Raw genomic sequence first — 15655 nt, 5'->3', positions numbered from 1 at the left:
GTGTGCAGGCAGCCATTGTTGGATACTAGGAAGGTACTGGGTAAACCAGGCTAATACAACTCCCTTTAATATGTATCAATTCTATTGGTTCTTTTCCTCTAGAGCCCTGACTGATACGGATGAATATGCCACTTTTTCTTACACAAAAACTCCATTAGGTATTAGGCAATGTACAGTAGAAAAAGTAAATAAAACAAAGGAAATGAAGAGATGGTACTGATCCATCTGGCCAACAAATTGAGAGCCCAAATGGCTTTGCTTGTTCTCCTAAGTAGTGAGGTTTCAAGGAGGACCAAACTAACGATGCTAATACTAATTCATAAAAATAATAACAAATGTAGTCCTCGCAGAAGGCCTATAGCAAAACTCCAGAAGATCTATTTTAGTTAGTGCTTCGTGTGATATAATTTATTTTCTTTTTCCAATCATTTTCTTCTTATTTTTGGGACAGGGTTTTATTTCAGGGCCAGCCTAAGCTGGTCTTGAACTCACTCTGTAGAGGAGAATAAGGTTGCACTCTGAGCCTCCTGACTTGCTCCTGGGGTTCCAGGCACGAGTCACCATACCCGGCTCACTGTCTTCAGGGTGGCTTCTCCAGCTCTGGTTTTTTGTATATCTAATAATCTTGTGTGAGTTTAAAAGACAACTGTGCTTAAGGACTGGAGAGATGGCTCAGCGGTTAAGAGCCCTACTGTGCTCAAGGACTGGAGAGATGGCTCAGTGGTTAAGAACCCTACTGTTCTTGGGGACTAGAAAGATAGCTCAGTGGTTAAGAGTCCTACTGTGCTTGGGGACTGGAGAGATGACTCAGCGGTTAAGAGCCCTGACTGCTCTTCCAGAGGACTCTGGTTTGATTCCCAGCACCTACATGGTGGCTCACAACAGGGATCCAACTTCTTTTGATTGACCTCCAAGGGCACAAGGAACAAAATGCGACAGAGACAAATGTGCAGGCAAATATCCATACACGTAAAACCACAAAAAAAACAAAAACCCCACTAAGATCAAGTGTGGTGGTACACACATTTCATCCCAACACTTAGAAGACAGAGGCAGGTAGATCTCTGTCAGTTTGAGGACCGCCTGCTTCCAATGAGTTCCAGGACAGCCAGAGTCATAATAGAGAGATTTTTGTTTCAAAAAACAAATAAAAATAAAAAGCAAAAGCTAAAAATAAATTTACAAAAGTGTCCATTCTCACATGGGCATTTGTAAGGAAGGAGATAAAGATCTCAGGTTTTGAAATTCCTGTTGCCTCTTGTACTGTTTGGTTTTCTTTGTATTTCTGTGAATTTTTTTTTATCTACCTACCTACCTACCTATGTATTGTTTTTTGAGACAGTATTTCTCTGTGTAACAGCCCTGGCTGTCCTGGAACTCGCTTTGTAGACCAGGCTGGCCTCCAACTCACCGAGATCTGCCTGCCTCTACCTCGAAGTGCTGGGATTAAAGGCGTGCTCCACCCACCGCCCGGCCTGTTTGTTTTTCTTGACTGAGGTTTTACTTAGGTTTAGTACTCACACTCGCTGCCAGTGCTGTGTCTCGGAAAACTTCGAAGGGGAAAAACCTAGAAGGTTTCTGCTCAAACGCTTCTCTGTCCCACGTCCTTGCTGCCTGTGCCGCTCCTGTGGGCTTCCTGGGAGGACACCGCTTATGCTGTCCGTCCTTAGATGCATGTCTACTGTCCCTGTTTGGTGATGTTCAGTGTCATGGAGTAAAGTCTTATCCCTCCTCACCAGTCTCTGGCATGCAGCTGGTGGCGACAGGCACCTCTCAGCTCTGTGGAGGACAGTAGCACTGTGATGTGCTTGTGGTTTCAGATGTGGGTGGCCCGTGTCCGCCTGCTCAGACTTATCTCCTGGATCAGGTAAGGAGCTTTGCAGTTCACACAGGGACAGTTGGCAGTTAAGTCACCTCCTGGCTGGGGTTGCCTGCAATGCTCTATGGCCCTGAGAAGATGCGCCTCAGAGGGTGAGTCTGTGCGTGGGGCTCCCCTCTTCTCAAATTAACATGAGCTTCAGGAGGCAGAGAGGTCCCTGGTGACGTGGGTGACGCCCTCGTTTGATCTTGTCTAGTGCATTGGTCTTGACCATCTCCTAGAGATGGCGTTTTTGCAGAGATAATCGTGAAATGCCAAACTGTAGTGCAGTGTTCAGGGCTGGGGTGGTAGGGGTGTCAGTGTGTCCATGCCCGGAGGCAACAGAGAGAAGGACAGGAAGTATTGGTGCTTGTGGAAGAAGCTTTGCTTTCTCAAACTTCTTCGATTGAGCTTACTTTCTGGGGGGATGAAACTGAATGACCTAGGCCCAGGGTTGGTAAAGTTTCTGTAGACCTCCAGATATTTTGAAAGCTTCATGGCAGAAGAGGGTATGGGAGGCAGCATATGTGGGTGGAATTCCAGGTTAGCTCCGTGGGGTTGGGAGAGGTGGGCGCTGGGGTTGGGAGCAGGGAGAGGAGGGAGTGTGGGGGTGAGCAGCATTCTCTGTTTCTGGGTTACTGGGCTGCAGGGGGCTGTTTTCCTGGGATTCTGCCTTTCTTCTCTAACTTGATCTTCCAGGACACCGATGCTCCTCTGGGCTTCCTCTTGGCCAGGCCTCAGCCTCCCAGGAGTGAACTAGAACCCATGACTTCCACTTTGGTGAAAAGTCCTGGATACCTCTTGGGGCAGGGCGGCTTTGGTAGTGACGTAGGAATGCATTTTTTGTTAAGGAGTTGGGCTGGGGCAAGAGACGTGCATTATCAGGTGCCCCGAGCTGCCCATTTGGCTTAGTTAGCTTTGCCTGCAGGTGGCTTCAGGGGAGGCCCCTGCTGCAGGGCACAGAGGCATTTCCTCATGAAGGCAGTGGGAGTAGTGGGGCACCATTTCCTCCCACCCACCCACTCACCCACCCTTCAAGTGTACAGTGTCAGTACATCTGCTTGAACCCGCCTTAGCCAGGACCTCTTGTTCGGGTGCTGAGAGGCACAGCTGGCCGAGCCTCGGTTCAGGCGAGGAGATAGAGGGTGGGCAAGTGCTTTTGGATGGGTAAAAAAGTCATTGGAGGGACAGAGTGAGAATTCCCGAAGGAACTCCCTAGCCACCTTCCCACCAGCTTCCCTGTGCAAGTCACCCTCCGCTTCTCCGTCCAACCTCGTCTGAGTCCAGCCAAGTGTGCCACGGACGAATGCCCACTAGCTGCTGCCTTTCCTGCAGGAAGTATGCGGGAAGGTGCTTCTGGGGGGCTTCCTTCTTTGCCTCAATGTCTCTGCTCTTTCCAGCCTGTCACCTTGGCTGTCACCCAGCTGGTCCACTGGCCCCCATCCTTCAAGCTCTTACCGTCCCTACTCCATCAACATTGTGAGTGTCCTCACACACCCTGTGCACAGCAGGCTCTGGGATCCCCCTGGTGAGAGAGGAGGTCCTCACACTCTGTGGGGTTTTCCAAAAGGGAAACTCGATGCTGTGTCCACCCCTAGCCCTGTTTCCTGGCACAGCTTCCCTATGCCACAGGCTCCTGCTGCTGCTGGAGAGCGTGGTGTCTCCCTCCAGAGAGAAGAGAAGACACTACTGGACAAGGTTTGCTTAAAGAGCAGACTCCTTCCATCCTCTTCTGTGGGCTTTGTGAGTGGGCAGGAGAATAGGGAGTTCCCCTGCCCCTGTCAGATGGAAAGCAGGGCCTCGGGATGTAACTCAGTTGGTAGGTGCATGCCTCCTAGCATGCCCAAGGCCCTGCCTTCAATACCCAGTGCCAGGGAGAAAAGAAAAGAGGAGATGGCAAGATGGCTTAGTGGTTAAGGACACTTGCTGCTGGCTGGGCGGTGGTGGTGCACACCTTTAATCCTAGCACTTGGGAGGCAGGGGCAGGTGGATCTCTGTGAGTTCGAGGCCAGCCTGGTCTGAGTTCCAGGGCAGTCAGATTTGTTACAGAGAAACCCTGTCTGGGCAAGGGGGATGGGACCTGGAATGCAGCTTAGTGGTAGAGTATTATGGTACCTCATGAGGGCATGTACACGCACACACAAACACACACGCACACAGAGCAGGGCTTGGGTGTGGCTTCTTATGGAGTATTTACCTAGCTGTGTTCTTGCCCACAGCTATATTGTTGTTGTATTAATTAACATTAATTAATATGTTGTAATATTAATTTTTTATATATTTTTTAAAGATTTATTTATTTATTATGTATACAGTGTTGGCATCAGATCTCATTATAGATGGCCATGAACCACCATGTGGTTACTGGGAATTGAACTCAGGACCTCTGGAAGAACAGTCAGTGCTCTTAACCTCTGAGCCATCTCTCCAGCCCAATATTAAATTTTTTGAGAGGCTGGGAGGCTAGGGTTATGTCCTCACACCTGATGTGAAGGGGTGTGCTGGGCAGTGGTGGGGGCTTCACATCAGGGCTACATGCCCCGGAGCATCCATTCCAAGATGGCGGGTGTTCGTTCCTCTAGGTTCTCACAGGTTCTATAACCTGTGCTGTGGTCAGACATTTTTGGACCCAGGTCAGCCTGTCCTCAAGGACTAGTGAGTGTTCAGTTGCCTACTTCTGTCCTAAGTACCTGGCCAAGGTCTGTCTGTCAAGGAGGAAAGTCCTCCTGTCAGTGACATGTCCCAGCCTGTGCTGGTAGAGCTTCGGGAGAGAGAGGCTTGTAATGGCCAAGACTTTAGCCTCCTTGGTGAGACCAAGCCCCAGGACTCATACATGGCACTCAGAAAGTTCGTGGGACCCCTTCCTAAAACAGAGGGGCCAATAGTCCCATGCTGGATTAGTCTCTGGTTTCTCTGGGTCTCTGGCTTCTCATTATTAGAAGGGTAGTGACCCCACCCTCCCCAAGTTACCCAGTGCAGATGGAGATACCCTGCGCAGAGGAAACACTCTCTGCCCACACAATAGCTACATTGTATCAGGCGGATCCAATACATCAATTCTGGTGTACCTGCCTCTGGTGTCCCTGGCTAGAAACGGGGTACACTGGGCTGGAAGTCACTCTGCTCCCTGCTCTCAAGCCATCTGCTCGTGGGCCAACCTGAGGCTGCAGTGGGCAGACTCTCTCCAGTGGCGGCAAGTCCCTGAGGTCTGTGCCAGTTCTCAGCTGGAAGTCGTAGCAGTACTGTGTAACTGGAGGTTTCTCTCCTGCCAGCCAGCTCCGGAATAACCACAGTGAGGTTTAATATTAATTACAAACTGTTTGGCCTATTAGCTCAAACTTTTACTAACTAGATTTACAACTTAAATTGACTCGTTTTTATTAATCTGTGTATTGCCGTGGCTTATCGGTGGTGCTCGGAAAGCTTTCTCCTTTGGCAGCTGGATGGTGTCCCTCTGACTCTGCCTTCTTTTCCCCTGTATCTCTGCTTCTTTTTCCCTGCTGGTTCTATTCTGCCTTACTACTGGCTAAATCAGCTTCTTTATTAACCAATGGTAATAAAGACATATTCACAGCATACAGAAGGGCATCCCACATTCTCCTTCCAGGTTCTGTGAGTCTAGGATCCTGTTCTCAGATACCCTGGGAGTATATGAGAATATATACTTTGTCCCCACTTTGCCAATAATCACCATGAGAGGAGGCATGCAGTGCCTGGGAGCTTCGTTTTCATGCCCTTGGTGACCCAGGTTGCATGCTCTATCCCAAAGCTTCAATGGTTTGTCTAGAGGTGCAGACAGACAGACAGACTGCTCAGTGGTGGGTTGGAGTTAATAGAAGTCTGTCTTGGGTCAGGCGGTGGTGGCACTTTAATCCCAGCACTTGGGAGGTAGAGACAGGTGGATCTCTGTGAGTTCAAGGCCAACCTGGTCTACAAGAACTAGTTCCAGGAGATGCTCTAAAGCTACAGAGAAACCCTGTCTCGAAAAACAACAACAACAACAACAAAAACAAACAAAAAAGAAGTCTGTCTTGGATGGTATATACAGGCTTCTGGGTCTGTGGGTCAGGGTGCTGTCTGCTGAGGTGGCATCAGCTTCTGGAAGGCCAGCACTGTGGTCTCTGTGCATGTATGTTTTCTTCTTTCTTATCGCTAATCAGGCTTGTATAACCAGGGTGGCCCTGCTTCCTGCTCAGGGGCTATCAGGAGCCATCTGTAGATGTAAATGGGGTGACAGGGCCTCAGTAGAGTCACACAGTCAGGCACTTCCTGAGACATAGCTTCTGGTCCCCATCCACTTTTGGCTTCTCAGGGATCCCAGGGCTCAAGGTCTTGCTCTTCTCAGGGACTTTCCTTTGTGGGACAACTGAGGACAGTGCATGGCATGCCGTTTGGGAAAAGCTGTCTGTTATATAGACATTTGCTGCTGTCTTTGTCTGTGTCCCCAGGGCAGAACTCTGGGATAAGTCTGTTTCAGGAGTAGCAGGCCAGAAAATGCATAGAGGCTTGTCCTGTGACCCCGAGAAGAGCCCTGGTCCTTTATGTGACTTCACTTTTGCATTGTGAATGAACAGCCTTTCCTTGGACAGTCATCAGAACCTAGGCAGAACTGGGAGTGGTGGCGCACGCCTTTAATCCCAGCATCCCAGCACTCAGGAGGCAGAGGCTGGAGGATTTCTGTGAGTTCAAGGCCAGCCTGGTCTACAGAGTGAGTTCCAGGCCATCCAGGGTTACACAGAATGGCTCCATCTCAAAACAGACAGACAGACAGACAGACAGACAGACAGACAAACCAACAAGAACCAAGACAGAGAGCACAGGTATTGCAGAGCCTAGGGTACCACTCTGAGATGGATGGCAGGCAATGTGGACATGATGCTGTCAGAGTCCAGGATTCAGGAGATCTGAGTGAGGGGACAGTTTAGTGCCGAAGGTACCAGTCTTTGGTTGAGTCAGTTGGCTTTTCTAAGCTTCAGTTAATCACTGAAGCTGGAGAGCTGTGCCCAGTCCTGTTCACAGGACATGGTAAGGGCACCGGCTGTGCAGAGCCCTGTGGGAAGCAGGCCTCCCATGGGGTGCCCAGCACAGGGAACACCTCCAACAGGGGACGCCTCCCACAGGCCCTACAGTTCAGTCTTTTGCAGGTTGGCCCCTGGAGAGGATGGCAGTAAAACAGGTCCTGGGCCCCTGGTTCCTGATCTACACTTGTGTCTGCTCTTGCATCTCCTGGGGAGTCCCTGTTCCAGAACACGGAGCAGGTAAGAGTTTGGTGCCACATCTCCCTGAGGTAACAGCATAGAGAGGGGAGTTGGGGACAAGTTGTCATCTGTGACAACCCAGGGGAAATATGGGCCCAGACACTGCTTGAACCTGTCCTCTAGTGTCCCACCGCCTCACACCCCACAAAGGTCTCAGGTCTGAATGACCGTGGTACCATGGTTACAGCTCAGTCTTCCCTAAGCCTCTCATCCTGCCCCTGACACATTCTCTTGGGACTTTCTTTGGAGTAGTTCTGGTCAGATCTCCCTCACCTACATCAGCTCTGCCTTGAGGCCCTACTGTGTGCTCCCCCCATCCCCATCCCCAGGGCCGAAGGCTGGGACATTCACCTGCTTCAGCAACAGCCTCTTCAGGATTGACTGCCACTGGTCGGCTCCAGAAGTGGGCCTGGAATCCAGGGCCTGGCTCCTCTTTACCAGGTGAGGACGGAGGGCCAGGCCTGCTCAGGGAGGGTACAGGGTCCCTGTGGTGATGGCAGCATCCATGGTGCTAACACGTGGCCTTTCCAGTAACCAGGTAACAGATATCAGGCACAGGTGCCCATTCCAGGGCAGTGTGTGCACCCTCACGCTGCCCCTTGAGGAGGTGTTGGTGCCCACTGACGTCTTCACCATCACTTTGCACCGCCATGTCATGGGGCAGGAGCAGGTCAGCTTGGTGGACTCGCAGTTCCAGCCGTGGAGGCACAGTGAGTAGGACAGCCCTGCCGGCAGTGCCCTTGTTTCTTGGCTCTGAGGTTGTGATCTTGAGCCTTTGACTCTGCCTGAGAATCCTTACCAAGTAGACCTGGAAGCAGATAGGTCCCTGGGAAGCAGCACAATGGCTGCTGCAGAGCCGGGGCTGGGCAAAGAATGAAGAGCCGTGGTTAGGTGGGGGTGAGACTGCAGCCTGAGAGCTACTGGAGATGCCCTCTGTTGGAGGAGGGGCCGCTTGTTCTTCCCAAAACAATCACACAGAAACTGTATTAATTTAACCACTGCTTGGCCCATTGATTCTAGCTTCTTATTGGCTAACTCTTACATATTAATTTAACCCATTTCTATTACTCTGTGTATCGCCACGTGGCAGTGGCTTACTGGCAAAGTTTCAACGTGTCTGACTCTGGCAGCAGCTCCATGGCGTCTCTCTGACTCTGCCTCCTTTCTCCCAGCATTCAGCCTAGCTTTTCCTAAGTTCTCCCCTGATACAGGTCCAAAGCAGTTTCTTTATTCATTAATGGTAATCGCAGCACACAGAGGGGACTCCCACATCACCACTCCTGTCACAGCAGGAATTATTCCAGAAGGACACCAGAAAGAACTTCCTGCAGCCAACTGTGAAAGAAATTACCTTGCTGCAGGGACTTAAGGAAGTCACTGTCTTTCACCAAGCAGTTTTCCTGACTTAGTCTTCAGATGAGATCCCTGGTCTGAAGGAGCCTTGACCATGACCTCTTGGGAATGTCCTTGGTCCCAGTTCTGGCCGTGCTGAGGGACACAATGGTAGCTGCAGCCTCACTGGGCCCTTCCTTGTTTCAGTTAAGCTGGATCCCCCCTCGGATCTGCAGAGCAACGTCAGCTCTGGGAGTTGTGTCCTGACCTGGAGCATCCATTTTGCTCTGGAGCCCTGGAGCTCAAACCTCAACTATGAGCTGGCCTTCAAGAAGCAGGAAGAGCCCTGGGAGGTAACTTGGTGGTAGATCTCTGAGGTCTCTCTCCTGGGACTGGCTAGAGTCAGTGGTGAGGACAGAGGGAGTCAGAATCAGATGTGCATGTAGGTGCTGGCTACATACAAACCTGTGTCTGTGTGTGTGTCTTTGAACATAGTGTGTGAGTGTGCCTGTTTGTACATGTGTGCTTATATGTGTGAGTATCTTTGCTTTGTGCTTCTCTGGCTGAATGTTTAACTGGAGAGAGTGTGTAAATGTGGTAAAGGTGTACACGTGCCCACTGGTGTGTATATATATGTGCGAGTGGGCTTGTTGGTACATGTGTGTCCATTCTTTAGGGTCCTGCACTCAGTCAAATGCCCCAACCCTGCAGCAGGCCCGGCACAAGGACCGTATTGTTGGAGTGACCTGGCTCAGCCTTGAAGCTGTCGAGCTGAACCCTGGCTCCATCTACGAGGCCAGACTGCGTGTCCAGATGACTTTGTTGGAGGAGGATGGCATGGCAGAGGGGAAGTACTATAAGAGCCATTGGAGTGAGTGGAGCCAGCCTGTGTCCTTTCCTTCTCCCCGGAGATGGAGACAGGGTAGGTGCTGTGTGGTGGGTGCTTTGTCACAGGTTGGCCTGAGTCTCTGTTCCTTGGTTCCTTCTGCCTTTCCTCTCTTTTCTCAACCTACAGCTCCTCCCCTTGTTTCTGGATATGCTAATTCATAGCTAGTGGCCACCATGAGGAGCAAGGGTGTCCAGGACTGCACACTAGCTGCTTCTGTCTGAGGCTGGACAAGACCTAGGTTTCCTTTGTGAGTGGCGGGCTGATCCTTTGTGCAGTGGTGACCATCGGCCTTATGGCAGATGGGAAAGGAGGGGTGCAGATGAGGTCACCCCAGGAACATCCGAGGTTCACAACACAAGCCCCAAGGCCCATCCTAAACTCTTTCTGTTTTGGCTCAGAGAACTAACGGTGACTCCCCCTTCCCCCTTACCATGTGGACTTAGGGGAACATACTGGCACTTAGGCTACTCACAGCCACAGACCTTTCTGCCCATAGACTTCCTGCTCCCATCCTGGCAGTGGTCGGATAGCATCCTTGTTGCTGTGTCCATCTTTCTTCTGCTGACCGGCCTTATCCACCTTCTGTTCAAGCTGTCACCCAGGTAGGTAGCCAGTGTGTGTGTGTGTGTGTGTGTGTGTGTGTGTGTGTGTGTGTGTGTATGAATTGTGGGCATGCATGTAAGTGTGCTGGGATACACGTGTGTTGACAGAGGTTTTTGTCCCATCTGGTCCTGCCCCAAAGAAACATACAGAAGTCTATATTAATTATAAACTGGCTGGCTTAATAGCTCAGGTTTTATTATTAACTAATTTTACATCTTAAATTAGTCCATAATTCTTGTTTGTGCTAGCCACGTGGGTTGTCACCTTTTATCAGTGAGGTGTTCTGATCTTGCTTCCTCTGTGTTGACTGCAGACTGACCCTTTCCTCTTCCCAGAAGTCTCCTGCTCTTGTCGCCCTGCCTCTACTTCCTGCCTGGCTACTGGCCAATCAGCATTTTATTAAAGCAATACAAGACCATTGTCCCACAGCACACATGTATTAGTATGTGAGACCGGGGAAACATGGCTGCCTGCTGATGGCACAGATGTTATCTCTGGAGTTGTTGGCTTCATCTGAGTGCTAAGGACACAGCTGGTTGCTTCCAGGCCCTGAACCCACTATTGGAGAGTGCACACAGGCCGTGGTGTAAATATGGGCATTAACCTTTAATCCCAGAGGCAGAGGCAGGCGGATCTCTGTGAGTTCGAGACCAGCCTGGTCTACAAGAGCTAGTTCCAGGACAGGCTCCAAAGCCACAGAGAAACCCTGTCTCGAAAAACCAAAAAAAAAAAAAAATATGGGCATTAACCAGAGAGGTCACAGTGACCCACCTATATTGGCTCCCGTTCTGGGGTTCATTCAGAGGTTTTATTTATTTATGTTTTTATTTTTGATGGATATTACTGCATTACCAACTTTGGTCCTCAACAAATGGGCTGAGTGATCTCATGCCTTAGCCTCCTGGGTAGATGAAATAATACGCATGTGTTGATGTGCTTAGTGGCCTTTGAGGACAGGTTTGTGTGTAGTGGGCTGGCATCTGGTAGGTAGAAGGTCCAGTCTTGGCAGTGACCTTAAGCTGGAGTGTGGCATTAGGAAAGGCTTCTGTCTTGGTCCCTTTGGTCCTGACTTTTTTATTTTGGTTTCAGGGTGAAGAGAATCATCTACCAGAATGTTCCTTCTCCAGCACCTTTCTTCCTTCCTCTCTACAGTGTGTACAATGGGGACTTCCAGGTGTGTGCTGGGGAACTTCAGGGAGGCAGGGTCAAGTCTGGCACTACAGGGGCAGATATGGTCTAGAAGTCTGCCTTGTGTAAGCAAAGTTTGGGCTTAGACTGGAGGGCATGAGCAGTGGGTACCTGACTATGCTCCGAGTCTCTTTTGCACATGGAGTAGGCTTACATTTGTACCCCATCTCTAATGGGCACATATTTTGCTGTATTTATGGGATGGTGCTGTGGGCCAGCTTTCCCTAGCACAGCAGTGGTGGACTGTGAGACACAGGGACATATTGTGGAGGATTCTAGTCCCCCTGAGAGTCAGCATTCTTTGGGAGGCTCAGCCATCCTGTGGCTCCACAGAGGCTCCAGACTGTGTCTCTAGTTTTGTGTGTTGCTGCATTTTGGGGGTGGGTGGTGGTGGTGTCTCCTATCTGTCTCTGCTGGGTGGCCCTGGATGAGCATTCTGCCATGGTTTTGTCTTTGGCACCTGTCACATCTTTCCCTTTGTCTTTGGCACCTGGCTCATGCTGCTATAAGCCTGTGGCCTTGGGCTGAGGGGGACCTGAGGGGCCTGAAGAGATTCAGTGCTGCACGCATGGGAGGAAGGTAGAATGCTCTGGGCCCAGGCACGCCTTGGCTTTGGGAGCTATGTTAGAACTTCCTGGAGGAGGAGATCTGGCTGTGTGTGTGTGTGTGGGGTTCTGCTGCTCCCAGGGTAAGTCCCGAACATACTACCTAAGCCCTTCTCCTGCCTCCTGCTCTGATGCAGACCTGGGCAGGGGCCCACAGAACGGGACTGCAACCAAGACGGAATGGTGTCAACACTCCATCAGGAGGCTCAGGGTCCAGCATCCGGGAGGCCATTGCATCCCTCACCTACAGCCCAGCGTGCCCTGCGCAGTTTTCCAGCCTGCAGTGGGAAGGCGCAGGCCCTGGCTTCTCAGGGCCACCAGGCTTGGAGCATGTGCTGCCCGCAGTGTGTCTGGAGCTGGAGGGACAGCCGTCTGCCTACCTGCCCCAGGAGGGCTGGGCTTCTCCAGTCTCTGTCCGACCCCCTCCTCTGGACTCAGACGGGGGCGGCAGTGACTATTGCATCTTGGACTCCTGTGAGGAGCTCCGACCCTCAGCCTTCCCAGAACCCTGAGGTCACATAGCCCCAGCCTGTGGCCCTTCCTGTGTCCAGCAGGACCTGACCCCTACCGAGGGATGTGGGTGTTTTCTTTCCTCCTACCCTGGGAGGGCACTAGATTCAGTCTCAGCCTGTCTCAGCCGGATGGACCATGTCTGCTTTGGGGAGGTGAACTAAAGACCCTGGGACTGCCCCTTGGGTGGGGGTGGAACCCCAGAGAGGAGGCAGCTGTGCATCAGTCAGAGGCCATGTGGATGGAAGCAGCAGGCTGTTCCTCACGGCTCCGCCCTGTCCTGTGGTGGGGAGGCCTCCACACTCAGCCCCTGAGTCAGGCTTACTTCTCCCCTCTCCCTGGCTTTGTCCCAGTCTGGAAAGGAGTGTGTGGCGCATAGCCTGGTCTGTCCTCATAACCTTAAAGGGTTAGCCTGGGCCGAGGGGACCCTGCTGAGACAGTATGAATAGGTGAAGTGTCCTTTTTCTGTCCCTTCCTTCCCCAATAGGACTGAAAGGCATATTTTAACTGTTCCAGACTATGGATGGCTGGGGTTGGGGAGAAGGGTGGAACTCTGAGTGAGTGGGCTGTCCACCTCCGAGATCAGCAAGATGGAGTCTCACTGAATGATTCAAAGAAGTCTTACCCTCTGCATTAGTCACTGTTCGGTTGCTGTGATAAAAACACCGTGACCAAAAGTGACTAAGAGAAGCAAGCGTTTATTTTGGTTTAAGGTTCCAGAGGCGGAGGAATATATCAGTGCAGAGACATTGCTGCAGAAGCAGGAAGCTGAGAGCTCACATCTTAACCAGAGTGGGAAGCAGATTAAACTGGAAGTGATGTTTTCTTCCTCAAGCAAGGCTCCGCCTCCTAGGTTCCACTGTCTCCCCACACAGTGCCTCCAGCTGGGGACGGAGTGTTCGCACATATGAGTGAGCCCATGGGGGACGTTCTCGTGCAACCCACCTCACTACCTCCTGTCCCCAACCTTCCACTGTTCCTAGGAGAAAGATCGAAGCCACTAGACAGATTGGAAGTGGCTACTCCTCAGCCAGTGTGGCCCTAGAGGAGCACCAATCCCCTACTGCTGTGTGGAGTGCTCCGGAGGGGATGACGGGCAGACTAGACTGTGGCTGTTATTTTCCTAGGCCTGCCCTAACAGAGCAACAGGAACCCGGTGCCTAATACCGTAGATTTATTTGCTTTCTCGCTGACAGATGTTCAGGGGGTCTGGATTGCAGATGCCAAGAATGCCATGCTCCCTTGGAGGGAAGGGTTTGCTTTAAGTCTCTCTTCGCATTTGTTTCCTGCTGAGCAACCTCTTCCTCCCAATGGGAAGGCGGGGTCTGCCTGAGACCCTCGTAGTGAGCGGAGATTGGTCCAGTGGGCAGAAACTCAGGCTGAGCAGGTGGACGCGTTTGCACAGCTTTGGGACCTTAAAGCACTGACCCAAGAGAGGCTCCCCTGCTCCTTTGAGGTTTTTAAAGGATAAGCGTAGAAACAATGGTAGCACGAAGATGATTTCTGAGGCCGCAACAATGTGCGGGAGATAGCGAAACTACTGCGTGGCGAGTGGGTAGGATCGCGCGGTGTTGTGGGGCAGAGCTGGTGCTCCGGAGGACTCACAAAGTCTCCACGGCGTGATGGCCTAGTTAGAGCTCAGAGAGCTAGGTTCTCCCTCCAGTCCAGTTCCCTGCCTTACCTGTGCTGGCGTGCAGAGATTTTCAAACAAGGATTAGGCTTTTATTTAGAATAAGTCCTTCAGTGGAATAACAATTTCTCAGGTAGAGGAGATTTCAAACTTTACCTTTTAACTTTATTTTTAAATTTATCTTTCATTTCAATAATTACTCTTTTTGAATAGACACAGCATCTACACTTACATAAATACTACTCTGGCCTCTTCTTTTTATATAGTTTTTTTTTTTTTTTTTTTTTTAGACAGGATTTCTTTGTGTAGGTCTGGCTGTTCTGGAACTCGCTTCTTAGATCAGGCTATCCTCGAACTAAATTTTGTGTGTTTTGTAGGTCATGGAATGATCTGTGAAAACAATTAATGACTAAAATTTCACAAAAGGTAATTTAAGATTCTGGAATCTGGATTTTTGTTTGTTTGTTTTTGTTTTGTTTTTTGAGACAGGGTTTCTCTGTAGCTTTGGAGCCTGTCCTGGAACTCACTCTATAGACCAGGCTGGCCTTACTCACAGAGATCCACCTGCCTCTATCTCTGGAGTGCTGGGATTAAAGGTGTGCGCCACCACCTGGCAATCAGGACTTTTTATTGCACCTCTGTAATAACATTTCCATGACTGTCACTGCTCTCACAAAAGGAAGCAAGTCGTAATTGATGAAAATAATTATCACCAATTATTTCAAAGTGTAGTAACTAATCCTGGCAATGGTTACCAGACAGCTTCACTCCATTTGCCTGGGTGTGTGATTGATATATGTTACTTAAAAGTTTGAAGAAGGATGGAAAAACTTAATGCTTGTGGCAATTCACTCAAAATAAGTGTTGTGTTCTTTTAAAAATGCTGCGGAGTCCCAGGTGGCAGCTGTAGGCAAACAGCAAATGCTATGAAGTCCCAAATGGTGGTAGCAGGCCATGTGGCGGCAGACAACAGGCCCTGCGAGCAGCCAGTCCCAGGCAGAGAAGGCTGCCGGTCCCTGAGCAGTGGCTGGTCCCAGGCAGGGAGACACATGGCGGGCTGGCAGAAGACAGAGACATGGTGAGGTTGAATATTTATTCAGGGGAGTTATGAAGGGGGAAGGGGGAGGGAGAGAGAGAGAGACAGAGAAGGGGAAGCAGAGAAGTGGGGAGAGAGGCAGAAGCGAACCTGCCTCTCTGAGAGGAAGATGGAAAAGAGAGCGAGCTCTGGCCAGAAGCTGAAGATCAGCCTGCCTCAGCGGATGGGGAGGGAATGGGCGTGGCTTGTCTCTTAAAGGGACAGGGACCAAAACCATAACAATAAGAAAGTAACAACTCTCTTCCCGAGGACCCAGGTTCAATTCCCAGCACCCACATGGCAGCTCACAACTGTCTGAAGATCCAGCTCCAGGGGATCTGACACCTTCACACTAAAGCACATAAAATAAAGTTAAATAAACCATAAAAAAAAAGTAACAACTCACTGAAAAGATTCATTCTGCCAGGCATAGCGGCTGCACACCCTAATCACAGCATTTGGGAAGCCGGGGCAGGTGGATCTCTGAGTCTGAGGCCAGCCTGGTCTACAGAGTGAGTTCCAGGACAGTCAGGGCTACAAAGAAAAACCCTGTCTTGAAAAACCAAAAAAAAAAAAAAAAAAAAAAACATAAAAAAAACCCAAATCAAAATAAAACCCCAAAAGAGCAACGAATAACATGAGCAAATTAATCCCACCCCCAAAACAAAAACAAACAAAAAACCAATGACAAAACCAAGCAAAAAACC

At 50.4% G+C, this 15655-nt stretch overlaps 1 protein-coding gene across 2 annotated transcripts; it reads left to right on the top strand.

The window, feature by feature from the left end:
• The first annotated feature begins 1915 nt into the window (after positions 1-1915).
• Positions 1916-12245, top strand: Il9r (interleukin 9 receptor). 2 transcript variants are annotated; one of them, XM_038328684.1, is made up of 9 exons: positions 1916-1971; positions 7003-7127; positions 7454-7557; positions 7648-7826; positions 8656-8801; positions 9163-9370; positions 9834-9939; positions 11030-11114; positions 11871-12245. In XM_038328684.1, the coding sequence occupies exons 1-9, from the start codon at positions 1944-1946 to the stop codon at positions 12243-12245; spliced, it is 1356 nt and encodes a 451-aa protein (XP_038184612.1). In that variant the 5' UTR covers positions 1916-1943. The 2 variants fall into 2 exon arrangements, with proteins under 2 accessions (XP_038184612.1, XP_038184611.1); XM_038328683.1 differs by having other exon boundaries at positions 9160-9370.
• Positions 12246-15655: the final 3410 nt, after the last annotated feature.

This window comes from Arvicola amphibius, chromosome 4 (assembly GCF_903992535.2).
Source record: "Arvicola amphibius chromosome 4, mArvAmp1.2, whole genome shotgun sequence".
Taxonomy (NCBI): domain Eukaryota; kingdom Metazoa; phylum Chordata; class Mammalia; order Rodentia; family Cricetidae; genus Arvicola; species Arvicola amphibius.
The sequence above is the reverse complement of the archived record's forward strand: the minus strand, read 5'-3'. Positions and strand labels throughout refer to the sequence as shown.